Source organism: Bombina bombina, chromosome 3, assembly GCF_027579735.1.
Source record: "Bombina bombina isolate aBomBom1 chromosome 3, aBomBom1.pri, whole genome shotgun sequence".
In the NCBI taxonomy this organism is placed as follows: domain Eukaryota; kingdom Metazoa; phylum Chordata; class Amphibia; order Anura; family Bombinatoridae; genus Bombina; species Bombina bombina.
In genome coordinates, this window is record NC_069501.1 from 220,553,826 (window position 1) to 220,570,829 (window position 17,004).

At 39.1% G+C, this 17,004-nt stretch overlaps 1 protein-coding gene across 4 annotated transcripts in view; it reads left to right on the top strand.

The window, feature by feature from the left end:
- The window catches only part of GIT1 (GIT ArfGAP 1), a 556,552-nt gene that overhangs the window by 314,788 nt on the left and 224,760 nt on the right, over window positions 1–17,004 (top strand). For all 4 annotated transcript variants that reach the window (XM_053706153.1, XM_053706156.1, XM_053706157.1 and 1 more), the window contains exon 7: window positions 12,601–12,695. In XM_053706153.1, coding sequence (XP_053562128.1) covers window positions 12,601–12,695 — 95 coding nt within the window. The remainder of the gene's footprint in view (window positions 1–12,600; window positions 12,696–17,004) is intronic.

Consider the following 17,004-nt stretch of genomic DNA (forward strand, 5'->3'; position numbering starts at 1 on the left):
AATTCAGTTTTACAAACTTTGCCTCCTATGGAGGTGGTGAAGTAAGTTTGTGCTAAGATTTCTACGTTGATATGCGCTTCTCAGCATTGTTGAAGCCCAATTCCTCTCAGAGTACAGCGAATGTCAGAGGGACGTGAAGGGAGTATCACTTATTTGAATACAATGATTTCCCTAACGGGGGTCTATTTCATTGGTTCTCTGTTATTGGTCTTAGAGATTCATCTCATACCTCCCTTTTCAGATCGACGATATACTCTCAATTTACCATTACCTCTACTAATAACTGTTTTAGTACTGGTTTGGCTATCTGCTATATGTGGATGGGTGTCTTTTGGTAAGTATGTTTTCATTACTTAAGACACTCTCAGCTATGGTTTGGCACTTTATGCATTTATATAAAGTTCTAAATATATGTATTGTACTTATATTTGCCATGAGTCAGGTTCATGTATTTCCTTCTGCAGACTGTCAGTTTCATATTTGGGAATGTAAACATTTTTAAGAAATGTATTTCTTACCTGGGGTTTAGTCTTTTTTCAGATGCTAAACTTTATTGCGTCATTCTTGGCGCGAAAAAAGTTTTGCCGCGAAAAAGTACATTTATGACGCAACTTTGTCATTTCCGGCGTCATACGTGACCCCGAGACCTTTCACACGGCGGCGTCAGTGACGCAAGTGTGTAATTTCCGGTCATTTTTGGCGCCAAAAAAAGACTTTACATTACGTTGTGCGTCATACTTGGCGCCAATTTTTTTTCATTATTTCAATACCTCTTGTTTGTTTGCCTCTTGCTTTTTGCTTTCAGAGGCCTATGCTATTGCATTTTTCCCATTCCTGAAACTGTCATATAAGGAAATAGATAATTTTGCTTTATATGTTGTTTTTTCTCTTACATTGTGCAAGATGTCCCAATCTGATCCTGCCTCAGAGGTTTCTGCTGGAACATTGCTGCCTGACATCGGTTCTACCAAAGTTAAGTGCATTTGTTGTAAAGTTGTAGAAATTATTCCACCGAATGTCATTTGTAATAGTTGTCATGATAAACTTTTACATGCAGATAGTGTTTCCATCAGTAATAGTACATTGGCAGTTGCAGTTCCTTCAACTTCTAATGTGCATGATCTACCTGTAAATTTTAAAGAATTTGTTTCTGATTCTATTATGAAGGCTTTTTCTGCATTTCCACCTTCTAATAAACGTAAAAGGTCTTTTAAAACTTCTCATTTAGCTGATGAAATTTCAAATGACCAACAACATAATAATTCATCCTCTTCTGATGAGGATCTATCTGAAACAGAAGATCCTTCCTCAGACATTGACACTGACAAATCTACTTATTTATTTAAAATAGAGTATATGCGTTCTTTATTAACCTCTTAAGGACATATGACGGAATTTTTCCGTCATAAAACAATTGAGCAAACTGAAAGCTGTGTCCTTAAAGGGTTAAAAGAAGTGTTAATTACTTTGGATATTGAGGTAACCAGTCCTATTGACGTTCAGTCTAATAAACGTTTAAATGCTGTTTTTAAACCTCCTGTGGTTTCTCCAGGGGTTTTTCCCATTCCTGAGGCTATTTCTGATATGATTTCTACGGAATGGAATAAGCCAGGTACTTCTTTTATTCCTTCTTCAAGGTTTAAAAAATTGTATCCTTTACCAGCAAAATCTATAGAGTTCTGGGAAAAAATCCCCAAAGTTGATTGGGCTATTTCTACTCTTGCTAAACGTACCACTATTCCTATGGAACATAGCACTTCCTTTAGGGATACTTTAGATAGGAAGCTTGAATCTTATCTAAGGAAGGCCTATTTATATTTAGGTAATCTTCTCAGACATGCTATTTCTTTGGCTGATGTTGCGGCTGCATCAACTTTCTGGTTGGAAAATTTTGCGCAACACGAATTGGATTCTGACATATCTAGCGTTGTTCGCTTACTGCAACATGCTAATCATTTTATTTGTGATGCCATTTTTGATATTATCAAAATTGATGTTAGATCCATGTATTTAGCTGTTTTAGCTAGAAGAGCTTTGTGGCTTAAATCTTGGAATGCTGATATGACATCTAAATCTAGATTACTATCTCTTTCTTTCCAAGGTAATAATTTATTTGGTTCTCAGTTGGATTCTATTATTTCAACTATCACTATTCGTCAGAATAAAGAACAAAAACTCAATCCTTCCCCCAAGGAATCTGCTTCCAATTGGAAGCCTTCCTCAAATTGGAATAAATCCAAGCCATTTAGGAAACCAAAGTCAGCCCCTAAATTTGCATGAAGCTGCGGCCCTCATGCCAGCTCAGCTGGTAGGGGGCAGATTAAGGTTTTTCAAGGATTTTTGGATAAAATCAGTCCAAATTCATTGGATTCAGAGCATTGTCTCTCAAGGGTATTGAATATGATTTAAAGTAAGACCTCCTGTGAGAAGATTTTTTCTCTCACGCATCCCTGTAAATCCATTAAAAGCTCAGGCGTTTCTGAAGTGTGTTTCAGATCTGGAGTCTTCATGGGTAATCATGCCAGTTCCTCCTCAGGAACAAGGTTTGGGGTTTTATTCAAACCTATTCATTGTACCAAAGAAAGAAAATTTATTTAGACCAGTTTTGGATCTAAAAATTTTGAATAGTTATGTAAGAGTACCAACTTTCAAGATGGTGACTATAAGGACTATTCTGCCTTTTGTTCAGCGAGGACATTATATGTCCACAATAGACTTGCAGGATGCATACCTTCATATTCCGATTCATCCAGAACACTTTCAGTTTCTGAGATTCTCTTTTCTAGACAAGCATTACCAATTTGTTGCTCTTCCATTTGGCCTAGCAACAGCTCCAAGAATCTTTTCAAAGGTTCTGGGTGCCCTACTATCTGTAATTAGAGAACAGAGTATTGCGGCGTTACCTTATTTGGACAATATCTTGGTACTAGCTCAGTCTTTACATATATACAGGTTGGGGAGCTGTTTGGGGATCTCTGACAGCACAAGGGGTTTGGAAATCTCAAGAGGCGAGATTACCAATAAATATTTTAGAACTCCGTGCAATTCTCAGGGCTCTTCAGTTCAGGCCTCTGCTAAAGAGAGAACCGTTCATTTGTTTTCAGACAGACAATATCACAACTGTGGCTTATGTCAATCATCAGGGTGGGACTCACAGTCCCCAAGCTATGGAAGAAGTATCTCGGATACTTGCCTGGGTGGAATCCAGCTCCTGTCTAATCTCTGCGGTGCATATCCCAGGCGTAGACAATTGGGAGGCGGATTATCTCAGCCGCCAGACTTTACATCCAGGGGAGTGGTCTCTCCATCCAGATGTATTTTCTCAGATTGTTCAGATGTAGGGGCTTCCAGAGATGGATCTCATGGCCTCTCATCTAAACAAGAAACTTCCCAGATACCTGTCCAGGTCCAGGGATGTTCAGGCGGAAGCAGTGGATGCGCTGACACTTCCTTGGTGTTATCAACCTGCTTACATCTTCCCGCCTCTAGTTCTCCTTCCAAGAGTGATCTCCAAAATCATCATAGAACAGTCTTTTGTGTTGCTGGTGGCTCCAGCATGGCCACACAGGTTTTGGTATGCGCATCTGGTTCGGATGTCCAGTTGCCCGCCTTGGCCACTTCCGTTACGGCCGGACCTACTATCTCAAGGTCCGTTTTTCCATCAGGATCTCAAATCATTAAATTTGAAGGTATGGAAATTGAAAGCTTAGTTCTAACTCATAGACGTTTCTCTGACTCAGTGATTAATACTATGTTACAAGCTCGTAACTCTGTCTCTAGGAAGATTTATTATAGAGTTTGGAAGACTTACATTTCATGGTGTTCTTCTCATAAATTCTCCTGGCATTCTTTTAGAATTCCTAGAATTTTACAGTTCCATCAGGATGGTTTGGATAAGGGTTTGTCTGCAAGTTCCTTGAAAGGACAAATCTCCGCTCTTTCTGTTTTATTTCACAGAAAGATTGCTATACTTCATGATATTCACTGTTTTGTACAGGCTTTAGTTCGTATTAAGCCTATCATTAAATCAATTTCTCCTCCTTGGAGTCTTAATTTGGTTCTGAAGGCTTTACAGGCTCCTCCATTTGAGCCTATGCATTATTTGGATATTAAACTACTTTCTTGGAAAGTGTTGTTCCTTTTGGCTATCTCTTCTGCTAGAAGAGTTTCTGAGCTATCTATTGTGAGTCTCCTTTTCTGATTTTTCATCAGGATAAGGCAGTTTTGCGGACTTCTTTTCAATTTTTACCTAAGGTTGTGAATTCTAACAACATTAGTAGAGAAAATGTTGTCCCTTCCTTGTGTCCTAATCCTAAGAATTCTTTGGAGAGATCCTTACATTCTTTGGATGTGGTAAGAGCTTTGAAATATTATGTGGAAGCTACTAAAGATTTCAGGAAGACTTCCAGTCTATTTGTTTTATTTTCTGGTCCTATGAAAGGTCAGAAGGCTTCTGCTATTTCCTTGGCTTCTTGGTTGAAACTTTTGATTCATCAAGCCTATTTGGAGTCGGGTCAGGCCCCGCATCAGAGAATTACAGCTCATTCTACTAGATCAGTCTCCACTTCGTGGGCTTTTAAGAATGAAGCTTCAGTTGATCAGATTTGCAAAGCAGCGACTTGGTCCTCTTTGCATACATTTACTAAATTCTACCGTTTTTATGTATTTGCTTCTTCGGAAGCAGTTTTTGGTAGAAAAGTTCTTCAGGCAGCTGTTTCAGTTTGATTCTTCTGCTTTTTGATTTGTTTTTTTCTTTCAGAAATGAAAATAAACTTATTTTTTTGGGTTGTGGATTAATTTTTTCAGCGAAATATGGCTGTTTTTATTTTTATTCCCTCCCTCTCTAGTGACTCTTGAGTGGAAGACTCCACATCTTGGGTATTGATATCCCATATGTCACTAGCTCATGGACTCTTGCCAATTACATGAAAGAAAACATAATTTATGTAAGAACTTACCTGATAAATTCATTTCTTTCATATTGGCAAGAGTCCATGAGGCCCAGCCTTTTTATGGTGGTTATGATTTTTTGTATAAAGCACAATTATTTCCAAATTTCCTTTGTTGATGCTTTCTACTCCTTTCTTTATCACCCCACCGCTTGGCTATGCGTTAAACTGAATTGTGGGTGTGGTGAGGGGTGTATTTATAGGCATTTTGAGGTTTGGGAAACTTTGCCCCTCCTGGTAGGATTGTATATAGCTCATGGACTCTTGCCAATATGAAAGAAATGAATTTATCAGGTAAGTTCTTACATAAATTATGTTTTCTACGTGGGTAAAATTTGCAGGGTTTTGCTTTCCAGGGATACACCCCTTGAAGCATGATGATTGTTTATCTTCTCTCATTTGCTGTAGCCAGTTAGCGACAGATAAAAAGGAGATGCTGCTGCATTGATCTAATCTCATTTTGTAGCTTGTTGAAGAGTCAACTAACTATAGAAAACAGGAGCATTCAGTGGTCTTTTCAGTAGTTAAGAGGGGGTTAATAGGCTATAAATTAAAAAAAGATAACGTGCAAGAAACATGGTTATAACCATTTCTCTGTGTGTAGCTTGGTTTAATAAAATGTGTATCATTACAGTAAACTTCCTATTTGAGATTTAGAGTTCTTAACTATTTTTTCATGATTTAGATAGAGCAGACATGTTTGATGAACTTTTCATTTTTACTTCTTTTATCTAATTTACTTTGTTCTTTTGTTATCCTTTGTTGAAAAAACAGTAATGTGCTGGGATGTGGCTGAACACACTGGGTGAGCCAATGACAAGAGCACCTAGCTATGCTTTCAACAAAGGGTACCAAGAGAACAAAGCTAATTAGATAATAGAAATAAAATGGAAAGTTGTTTAAAATTGCAAGTTGTATCTGAACCATCAGCCTTTTATTTTTAGCTTCACTGTCCCTTTTAAAGTAAAAGGTTCTAAAGATCGAGACGTTAAACCAATGTGCAGGAGAAAGAATATCCAGCAGCTTTAGAGAGGAAATCATTAGAATCCTCTTTTCTGTTTGTGGTGTAATTTCTGAACAGGGAATTAACGCTAAACTGTGACATTTTCCAGTGAATCCATCCAGATAATGTGGGGGAAGAACCAGGATTATGAAGAGGAGCAATAAATAATTTGCTATTTCTGTTTTGAGCTCAGCTGTATTCCATGGGAAAAAAGTAAAATAAGAATATGTATGATGAAGTATAGTAGTATAGATTGTTGTAAATATTGTAATTGCTCAATGATAAGACAGACAGTATCACTGGACTAAGAATTGTGAAGGGACATTAAACACTATTAGAATTAAAACAAAATTGCATTGTACTTTTATTTATTTATTCTTCCTGCTATTGCTGCAAAATACCTCTGAAAGTGTTCTTGTTGAACTTCTTCACAAGGAGGCAAGTGTGTCTCCATCAAATCTGCAACATTTTACAAAGTGATTGGTTAGCTGAGAGCATAAGCTTGCTTATGTCCGTCCCTAATTGGCCACAGCAAGGGAGACCAGAAACATGAATTACACCAGACTTTTGAAGAGGATTATACCTTGTTTGTTTGCGTTTGGTTTGCAAAATCTTGTAAGCACTCCTAATTAGAGTGAAGTGCATGAAATGTATTTTATTTTGGAGTGTTCAATGACGGTTTTGCTGATACTTGCTATGAGTTTAAGGTCTCTTTAAAGGGACATTTATTAGAAAAGGCTTTTAGTAAAAGTTATCCCTGTTTAAAGCATTTACTGTGCAGAGAGCATATGTGCATATACATTCAAACTAGAGTGACCATATTGCCGCTTTAAAAAGAGACGTATGAAAAATACATGTCAGGGTTTTTATAATGGAACATTATTCAAAACATTTTTTTAAACAACCCTGTCATATGTATTTTTCGTATGCGTCCCATTTTAAAGCGGCAGTATGGTCAGCCTAATTCAAACATTGCACTTGTTCAGAGAGCATATTTTGTGTCTTTGATAATTGTTTGCATCATTGCTGAAAAATACGTTACCACCGACCCTCTGATCAGACAGTGTTTGAGTGAGTATGGGTGGGTCATTATGTGGCAAATAAGCAGATATTTCTCCAACATTACCTCCATCGATAAGATGCGCTTTATTTAACAGATCTGTGCAGATTGGTGTTTTTTTTATAGTTTATACTGAGAGAAATTTGCTTTTATTATTGAAGATGGTGTTAATGAATCTGCTTCCCTTCACATGCACCAAGAAATCAAGCTTGAGGTTTCATTTCTCCCTGTTACTGTTTGCTTTACTAGTCTTTTGGAAGGCGGCAGGGAGGGTACCATGCTATCTATTGAAGAACTAGTCTACATAAGGATTCCCCTGCTGATCTACCATTAGAGGGATGAGATTAGGATGCAATATGGAGACTGATGGATCCAAAGAGATGTTAAGAGAGAGATTCTTATTTGAGATCTTAAAGCATTACAAATTGCCTAATGGATCATAGTGAAGCAGGAAAATACATAGACTCCTGTTTTGAGGCCTATACTGGTGTAAGGAGCCTACAGCTAGATTACCCTGATCTAGGAAACAGCTTTAGTTATGATCTGTGCACATTAAATTTAATTAAAGGGATATAATACTCATATGCTAAATCACTTGAAACTGATGCAGTATAACTGTAAAAAGCTGACAGGAAAATATCGCCTGAGCATCTCTATGCAAAAAAGGAAGATATTTTACCTCACAATCTCCTCAGCTCAGCAGCGTAAGTTCTGTGTAAAAAAAGATACTTCAGCTGTTGCCCAGCTGCAGGTAAAAAAAAATAAAAAAAATGAAGAAATGAAAAGCAGCCAATCAGCATCAACAGTCCTGAGGTCATGGACTATTTTACTGTGATCTCATGATATTTCACTTAACTCTCATGAGATTTCATATTAAACTTCCTTACACTGAATAGGGACATAAGAGGAGTGTGCACGAAAGCTCGCTCCTTCCGCTGTCCCGGGACAGACATACTGATTTGCTGATTAGAAGTCCTTTACAATGGGATGTGGCTACTGAGGAACTTTTGAGGTAAAATATCTTTCTTTTTTACATAGAGATGTTCAGGTGATATTTTCTAGTCAGCTTTTTACAGCTATACTACATCACTTTCAAGTGTTTAAACATTTGGTATTATGGCCCTTTAAGAAGTGAAGAACATTTGATGCAAAATATAAAGCCTTTTGTTGTTTAATCTAATTGCATGTTTTGTTATAGAATTTGGTTGAATCTCATAACTCTATCGCCATCTAGTGGTTACTATCTGAATCCGCATAATACACTGCAAAATGTGAGAGTCATTATTGATTGGTTTCTATATTAATTGAAACCATGTTTGACAAGGGGGAAAAACACATTTTAATATAATTATAGATGAGATTGATCATGCTGGGGACGTTCTGTGTTTCAATATTCTTATTTTGCAACATAGTAATATATATATTGTGTTTCAGTTTTGCTCTATAACCATGTTTTACTCATAACACCTTTGTTGGCACCTCATCTCTGGGCAGTGGCGGTTCTAGACAAATTTTACTGGGGGGGGGGGAAGGTGTGGCCAATGTTTAATCAGAGGGGCACATTAACCCCTTAATGACCACAGCACTTTTCCATTTTCTGTCCGTTTGGGACCAAGGCTATTTTTACATTTTTGCGGTGTTTGTGTTTAGCTGTAATTTTCTTCTTACTCATTTACTGTACCCACACATATTATATACCGTTTTTCTCGCCATTAAATGGACTTTCTAAAGATACCATTATTTTCATCATATCTTATAATTTACTATAAAAAAAATGATAAAATATGAGGAAAAATGGAAAAAAACACACTTTTTCTAACTTTGAGCCCCAAAATCTGTTACATATCTACAACCACCAAAAAACACCCATGCTAAATAGTTTCTAAATTTTGTCCTGAGTTTAGAAATACCCAATGTTTACATGTGTTCTTTTTTTGTTTTGCAATTTATGGGGCAATAAATACAAGTAGCACTTCCAAACCATTTTTTTCCAAAATTAGCGCTAGTTACATTAGAACACTAATATCTTTCAGGAATCCCTGAATATCCCTTGACATGTATATATTTTATTTTAGTAGACATCCCAAAGTATTGATCTAGGCCCATTTTGGTATATTTCATACCACCATTTCACCGCCAAATGCGATCAAATACAAAAAATCGTTCACTTTTTCACAAACTTTCGGTTTCTCACTGAAATTATTTACAAACAACTTGTGCAATTATGGCATAAATGGTTGTAAATTCTTCTCTGGGATCCCCTTTGTTCAGAAATAGCAGACATATATGGCTTTGGCGTTGCTTTTTGGTAATTAGAAGGCCGCTAAATGCCACTGCGCACCACAAGTGTATTATGCCCAGCAGTAAAGGGGTTAATTAGGGAGCTTTTAGGGAGCTTGTAGGGTTAATTTTAGCTTTAGTGTAGTGTAGTAGACAACCCCAAGTATTGATCTAGGCACATTTTGGTATATTTCATGCCACCATTTCACCGCCAAATGCGATCAAATTAAAAAAAACGTAAATTTTTTCACAATTTTAGGTTTCTTACTGAAATCATTTACAAACAGCTTGTGCAATTATGGCACAAATGGTTGTAAATGCTTGTCTGGGATCCCCTTTGTTCAGAAATAGCAGACATATATGACTTTGGCGTTGCTTTCTGGTAATTAGAAGGCCGCTAAATCCTGCTGCGCCTCACACGTGTATTATGGCTAGCAGTGAAGGGGTTAATTAGGGAGTTTGTAGGGAGCTTGCAAGGTTAATTTTAGCTTTAGTGTAGAGATCAGCCTCCCATCTGACACATCCCACCCCCTGATCCCTCCCAAACAGCTCCCTTCCCTCCCCCACCCCAGAATTGTCCCCGCCATCTTAAGTACTGGCAGAAAGTCTGCCAGTACTAAAATAAAAGGGTTTTAAAAAAATAAATACATTTTTTTTAGCATATTTACATATGCTACTGTGTAGGATCCCCCCCTTAGCCCCCAACCTCCCTGATCCCCCCCAAAACCGCTCTCTAGCCCTCCCCTCTGCCTTATTGGGGGCCATCTTGGGTACTGGCAGCTGTCTGCCAGTACCCAGTTTGCAATAAAAAGTGCTTTTTTTTTTGTTTTTTGTTTTTTTCTGTAGTGTAGCTTTGTAGCTTCCCCCCCCACACACAGACAAACCCTCACCACCTTGCTGATCGTTTTTTTTTTTTACATTATTTATATATTTTTTTTCCATTTTTTATTTCAGCATTTTCTGTAGTGTAGCGGTTCCCACCCGCTCCCTCCCCGTGCACGCCCCCACCCTCCCGTGCGCGCCCCCAGCCACCCCCGCCCACGATCCCGCCCCCCTTCACACAACCAGGGCCATCGATGGCCGTCACCCGCCTCCCGGTCCGGCTCCCACCCACCAACGCAGTAAGCCACCGATCTCCGGTGCAGAGAGGGCCACAGAGTGGCTCTCTCTGCACCGGATGGCTTACAAAGGTTATTGCAGGATGCCTCCATATCGAGGCATCACTGCAATAACCGGAAAGCATCTGGAAGCGAGCGGGATCGCTTCCAGCTGCTTTCCACACTGAGGACGTGCAGGGTACGTTCTCAGGCGTTAACTGCCTTTTTTCTGAGGACGTACCCTGCACGTCCTCAGTCGTTAAGGGGTTAAAAAATGGAAACAAATTATATTTAAACATTAAATACTTTAATTTTGCTTTACATTCAAATCATTCCCTAGCATCATATTGAGCCTTCCGAACATAGGAACACCATGGAGACAAGCACCTCAAATCTTAGTCTTTAGAATGTTTTATGGGCATAAAAAAAATGTCTGTGGGCATACCCACCCATGCAGCCTTCAGAATATATCTTATGGGCATACAAGAGAGACCTGGAGGTAATTACGTTATACTAATCCACTTCAGGCTTCACAATAGAGGTGTAAGGGTATAAAGGAATAAACTGTTGGAAATCATATTATAACCCTAAAATATCTTAAGCATCCCAGGCTCAGTTAACTATTTGGCTGCTACAGTGGTTCCATGAATCGAACATCAAAGCGTATTAGTTCTGTTTGGTAGCGAAAGGGTTAAATTGGACATATGCACCCCATTCCATATATGACACAAACCCCATTAGAAGCTGCATGGGGCGAGAGCAGTAAACTGCAGAAGAGAGAATGAGAGAAAATGCAAGTGAAATAGATGAATGAATGGAGACAAAAGGTTTGGGAAATTATGCAGACATCATTCTATCCAATAGGTGTTTGGGTGGTGAAGGGGATCCTCCAGGGGGGTTAACGCTGAGTTTGGGGGTGGCCCTGGGGGATGGATAATCTGGGGACCTGTAGCGGGTAAATTAGGAGTCCAGCGGCTGGAAGATTGGGGATCTTCAATGGGCTAAATCCAAGGTCCTGGGGGAGGGGGATAAGCCAACTTGAGGTCCGGTTTCCCAGCTCCTTTTCGAGCAATTATACATCATAAGGAGAAACACTGGCAGCAGAATGATGTCGCGCGAGGGGGGGCTCTGACATCAGGAGGCGAGTGCGGAATAACAATGACACTGCAGCAAAACGAGTAATCAAATTCACGGATAAGCACGGTGGGGGGGGGGTGGGGGTGGCAGGGACATTTTTACAGGGGCACTGGCCCCTGTAGGCCCCCCGTGTAGAACCGCCACTGTCTCTGGGTTTCCAGTAGACTTCTTGATTTCACTGCATGAAACTGTAATGCTTAAAGGGACATTAAACCCAAAATTTGCCTTTCATGATTCAGACAGAGAATACAATTTAAAACATTCCAATTTACTTCTATTGCCTAATTTGCTTTATTCTTTAGATATCCTTTGTTAAAGAAATAGCAATGCACATGGATGAGCCAATCACATGAGGCATCTATGTGCAGCTACCAATCAGAAGCTACTGAGCCTATCTAGGTATGCTTTTCATTAAAGAATATCAAGAGAATGAAGCAAATTACATAATAGCAGTAAATTAGAAAGTTGTTTAAAAAGGTATTCTCTATCTGAATCATGAAAGAAAAAATATGGGTTTAATATCCCTTTAATAATAAATGAAAACCTTTATAATTGTTGATAAACATATTTACTCCTATTATCAATTTTTCTTCCTTCTCTTGGAATCTTTATTTAAAAAGCAGAAATGTATGTTTAAGAGCCGGCCCATTTTTGGTTCAGACCTGGGTTGCACTTGCTTATTGGTGGCTAAATTTAACCAGTAATCGGCAAGTGAAACCCAGGTTCTGAATAAAAAATGGTCCGGTTCTTAAACATACATTTCTGCTTTTCAAATAAAGATACCAAGAGACGGAAGGAAAATTAATAATAGGAGTAAATTAGAAAGTTGCTTACAATTGCATGCTCTATCTGAATCATGGAAGAAAAAAATGTGGGTTTACTATCCCTTTCAAAGAAAAATGTATGCTAATATTTTCTTAAGGTCTTTTTAAATTTAAGAATGATACCCAGAAAGACGAGAGTTTGTTTAGAAGATTATCTCCTATTTGATCATAAACCATTGTTTAACTGTACTTGTGAATTCCTGTTGTTATTTAGGCTGTATATGTAATCAGGGGCTATTATATCCTGCAGGCAGGCGGGACACCATGATCTGGCTGACCGATTAGTGGAGTGTCAGTATGAATTGACAGACAGACTTGCCTTCTACCTCTGTGGACGCAAACCAGGTAAGGCCAGGTATTTTTATGATGGTGTATTGGCTAAAGGCACATTTTCAATGTTTTTGTATATGGTCACTACAACTGAAAACAAGATAATATTGATGCATTAAAATAAAAAAATGTTAATGTGTAAATTGTAAATGCTATACAGAAGTTTGTAATCTCCTATAATCTGGCCAATTATCCATCCATTTTTTTCTCTTCATAAAAATACAGGAGATACAGGGAAGTATTAGAACTAAAGTGCACTTCTTCATGGAACTACTTAGCTAAGATGTGTTACTGAGTCTTTCAAGGCAAAATGCAGTTTAGGAGCATGTGCAGCAAGAGGATATAATGATGAGAATAAATGCCATAGCCTGTAGTTCACCACATTTGGTGTTGCAGCCAAAACCAATGCTTTGTACATTGTGTAGCTTACAGATGCTATCTATTACAGTTTCTGAGGTCAGGTAGTAATCGCAGTTCATTAGATTACTTTATAGGTTTATGAAAGCATAGACTAACATAGATAAACAACATTGCTTAGGTATACAGATATATTAACATCTGTAAAGATTTAAAGCAATGCTAGAAAATGGCTTTATATGTAACTATTTTGTATGTCACCTGCTAGATAATATTGTGACATCAGTCCATTGCATGTAGGCTTTACAGTGGTCAATAGTATGATGCCTTTTTTATGGTACAGAATTAAAATGTTTGCTGGGACGGTTATACGAATTGGAATTCAAGCTGTAAATTATAAGTTTATTTAGCCTGGTGCTACCAGCCTTAGTGCGCTTTCTCTTATATAGAGTTTCATGTAATAAAACTTTTAGTAGATTAAAATGACATGAAATCCAATTTCCTTCCATAAGGCAGGGAGAGTCCACGGCTTCATTCCTTACTGTTGGGAATACAACACCTGGCCACCAGGTGGAGGCAAAGACACCCCAGCCAAAGGCTTAAATATTTTGGTCTGCGGATATGACTTCTAAATCCAGACTCCTTTCTCTTCCCTTCAAGGGCTGGACTCCATTATTTCTACGATTACCGGAGGGAAAGGTGCCTTCCAACTGCAGGATAAGAAGAATAGACCTAAGAGACGGCAATCATCTAATTTTCATTCCTTTCGTTCTCACAAATGACGACAGCAATCCTCATCCAAGCCCGAGCAGCCCAAGAGTACTTGGAAGCCGGCTCAGTCCTGGAATAAGTCCAAACAAACTAAGAAGCCCGCCAAGGACAAAACTGCATGAAGGTGCGCCCCCGATCCGGGATCAGATCGAGTAGGGGGGCAGACTGTCTCTTTTTTCAGATGCTTGGTTTCGGAATGTACAGGATCCTTGGGTCCTGGAAGTTGTATCCCAGGCATAGCGGATAGGATTCAAATCTCATCCGCCTAGGGGCAGATTCCTACTCTCCAGATTGTCTACAAGACCAGAAAAGAGGACTGCCTTTTTAGGTTGCATACGGGATCTCTCCTCTCTAGGAGTAATTGTCCTGGTACCTACAGCAGAAAAAGGTTTGAGTTTTTATTCTAATCTTTTCGTGGTTCCAAAAAAGGAGGGAACTTTTTGTCCAATTCTGGACTTAAAGTGCCTAAACAAGTTTCTGAGTGTGCCCTCTTTCAAGATGGAGACAATATGGTCAATTCTTCAGGAAGGACAGTTTATGACCACCATAGACCTGAAGGATGCATACCTTCACGTCCCGATACACAGGGAACATTTTCAGTTCCTGAGGTTTGCTTTTCTGGACCAGCACTTCTAGTTCATAGCTCTTCCGTTTGGCCTAGCTACTGCTCCAAGGACATTTACAATGGTTTGGGGGTTCTTCTAGCTGTTGCCAGAACACAAGGTATTGCAGTAGCATCTTACCTGGACAATATCTTGGTACAGGCACCATCTTTATTGTCTAGCGGGAGAACACTCGGAATCCCTTCTCAGTCTTCTTCGATCAAATGGATGGAAGATAAACTTGGAAAAGAGTTCTCTTACTCCAAGTACAAGAGTGAATTTCCTGGGGACAATAATAGACTCCTTATCCATGAGAATATTTCTAACAGATCAGAGACGTTGCAAGCTAACTACTGCATGCCTTGCCCTCCAGGCCTCCTTGAGACCCTCAGTGGCCCAGTGTATGGAGGTGATAGGACTCATGGTGTCCTGTATGACATCATTCCCTTTGGCGACCATTCAGAACTGTCTCAACAAATTGTGTTGGACAACCAGTCGAGAGACTCGCTCTCTTGGTGGCTCTATCCAGATCATCTGTCCCTAGGCACATGTTTCTTGAGACCGTCCTGGGAGATTGTGACTACGGACGCAAGCCTTTCTGGCTGGGGAGCTGTTTGGGGTGCCAAGAAGGCACAAGGGTTGTTCACTCAGGAGGAGTCCTCCCTTCCAATCAATATATTGGAACACCGGGCAATCTTCAATGCTCTGAAGACTTGGCCCCTTCTGGGTTCGTCCCAGTTTATCAGATTCCAATCAGACAATATAACTTCGGTTGCCTACATCAACCATCGGAGGGGGAATGAGAAATTCCTTGGAGATGAGAGAAGTATCGGACACTAGAGTGGGCGGAGACTCACAGCTGTACGCTGTCAGCTATCCACATTCCAGGTTTGGACAACTGGGAAGCGGACTTCCTCAGCAGGCAATCCTTTCACCCAGGGGAATGGTCTCTCCACCCTGAGGTGTTTGCAGAGATATGCAGCGAGTGGGGGGACGCTGGAGATAGATCTCATGGCATCCTGCCTCAATACCAAGCTACCCAGGTACTGGTCGAGGTTGAGGGATCCTCAGGCCGAACTGATAGATGCTCTTTCAGTACCATGGTGGTTCAGACTCTATCTGACTATATCTTTTTCCTCCATTACCGCTTCTCCCTCGTGTGGTGGCTCGCATCAAGCAGGAGTGAGCATCCGTGATTCAGATTGCTCCATTGTGGCCGCGAAGGACGTAGTTTGCGGATCTGGTTGGGATGGAGGTTACCTTGTCACAGAGCTCTGATATTAGGGTCCCTTCGTACATCAAAATCTAGATTCTCTGAGGCTAACTGCGTTCAGATTGAAAGTTTAGTCTTAGCCAAGAGAGGGTTTTCTGAGAGTGTTATCAATACTCTGATTCAAGCTCGTAAGCCAGTTACTTGTTGTATCTATCATAAAGTGTGAAGTAGGGCTGCACGATTAGTCGCATATGCGATTTAAAACTGCTATTAATCGCCTCGATTTAAAAACCCGTGAGTCGCGATGTTTTGCAAAAAAAAAATCCTCAGAAGTGGCTGTAATGCATTGATTTGTATGTGAATTCTTGCAAACCAGCTCCATCTAGTGGTTGCTCTTAGCACATATTTGTAAAATGGCTGTTTTACTTTTACTTTCTGATCTCAGAGTAGCAGCCGGCCAGCTGATCAATCTAGAAGTCTAAAAGCAGAGCACATGCAGGAAACTGAAGAGGAGGGAAAGCCACTTGCTTATATTTCCCCCTAGGGACGTCTGCAGTCTGAAACTTAGGTTATGTAATCATTATGGAACCTTGCACACAATCTCCTGCTCTCTGAGAAACAGCTCAAATACATAGCAGATGCAGTTAACCCCACGGCTGCCAAAAAGGCTAAAACTGCAGTCCCCTCTGCTGGGTTAACTGCATCTACAATGTATTTGATATCAGCAAGGCACAGCATTTCTGAAAGGAGCAACCCCCCACCCCTACTGCTAGTATGCCTGTATTGGATTCCTGAACAGGAGCAGGGCTCATTTTCAGTCAAATTAAAATGTTTTAAAAAAGAAGAAAAAAAAATAATATATATATATATATATATATATATATATATATATATATATATATATATGTATATATATATGTATATATGTATGTGTGTGTGTAACTGTGTATGTGATTGTATATTGTATGTGTGTATATATATATATATATATATATATATGTATATATATATATATATATATATATAAATTGTGTCTGTATGTATGTATGTGTGTATATATATATATATATATATATATATATATATATATATAATTGTGTGTATGTGGCTTACACTGCTTGATTTGTTAATCATACCACTGTCCACAGTTAGAATGACTGTCCGTGAAGACATGACAATGTTGTGTGTCATAAGACCTAATAACTGGCTAGTGGCTACTATTTAATCACATTACAGGCTGCAAATTTTATTTTAACTATTTTTTGTTTTGTATTTTTTATGCTCCAAGAGTGTATTGGACATTGAGAAACATGTACATTAAGATTCTGTAGTGTTAAATAAACTTTCGAATGCAAAATTAAGGTGTTATAGTCATTTATAA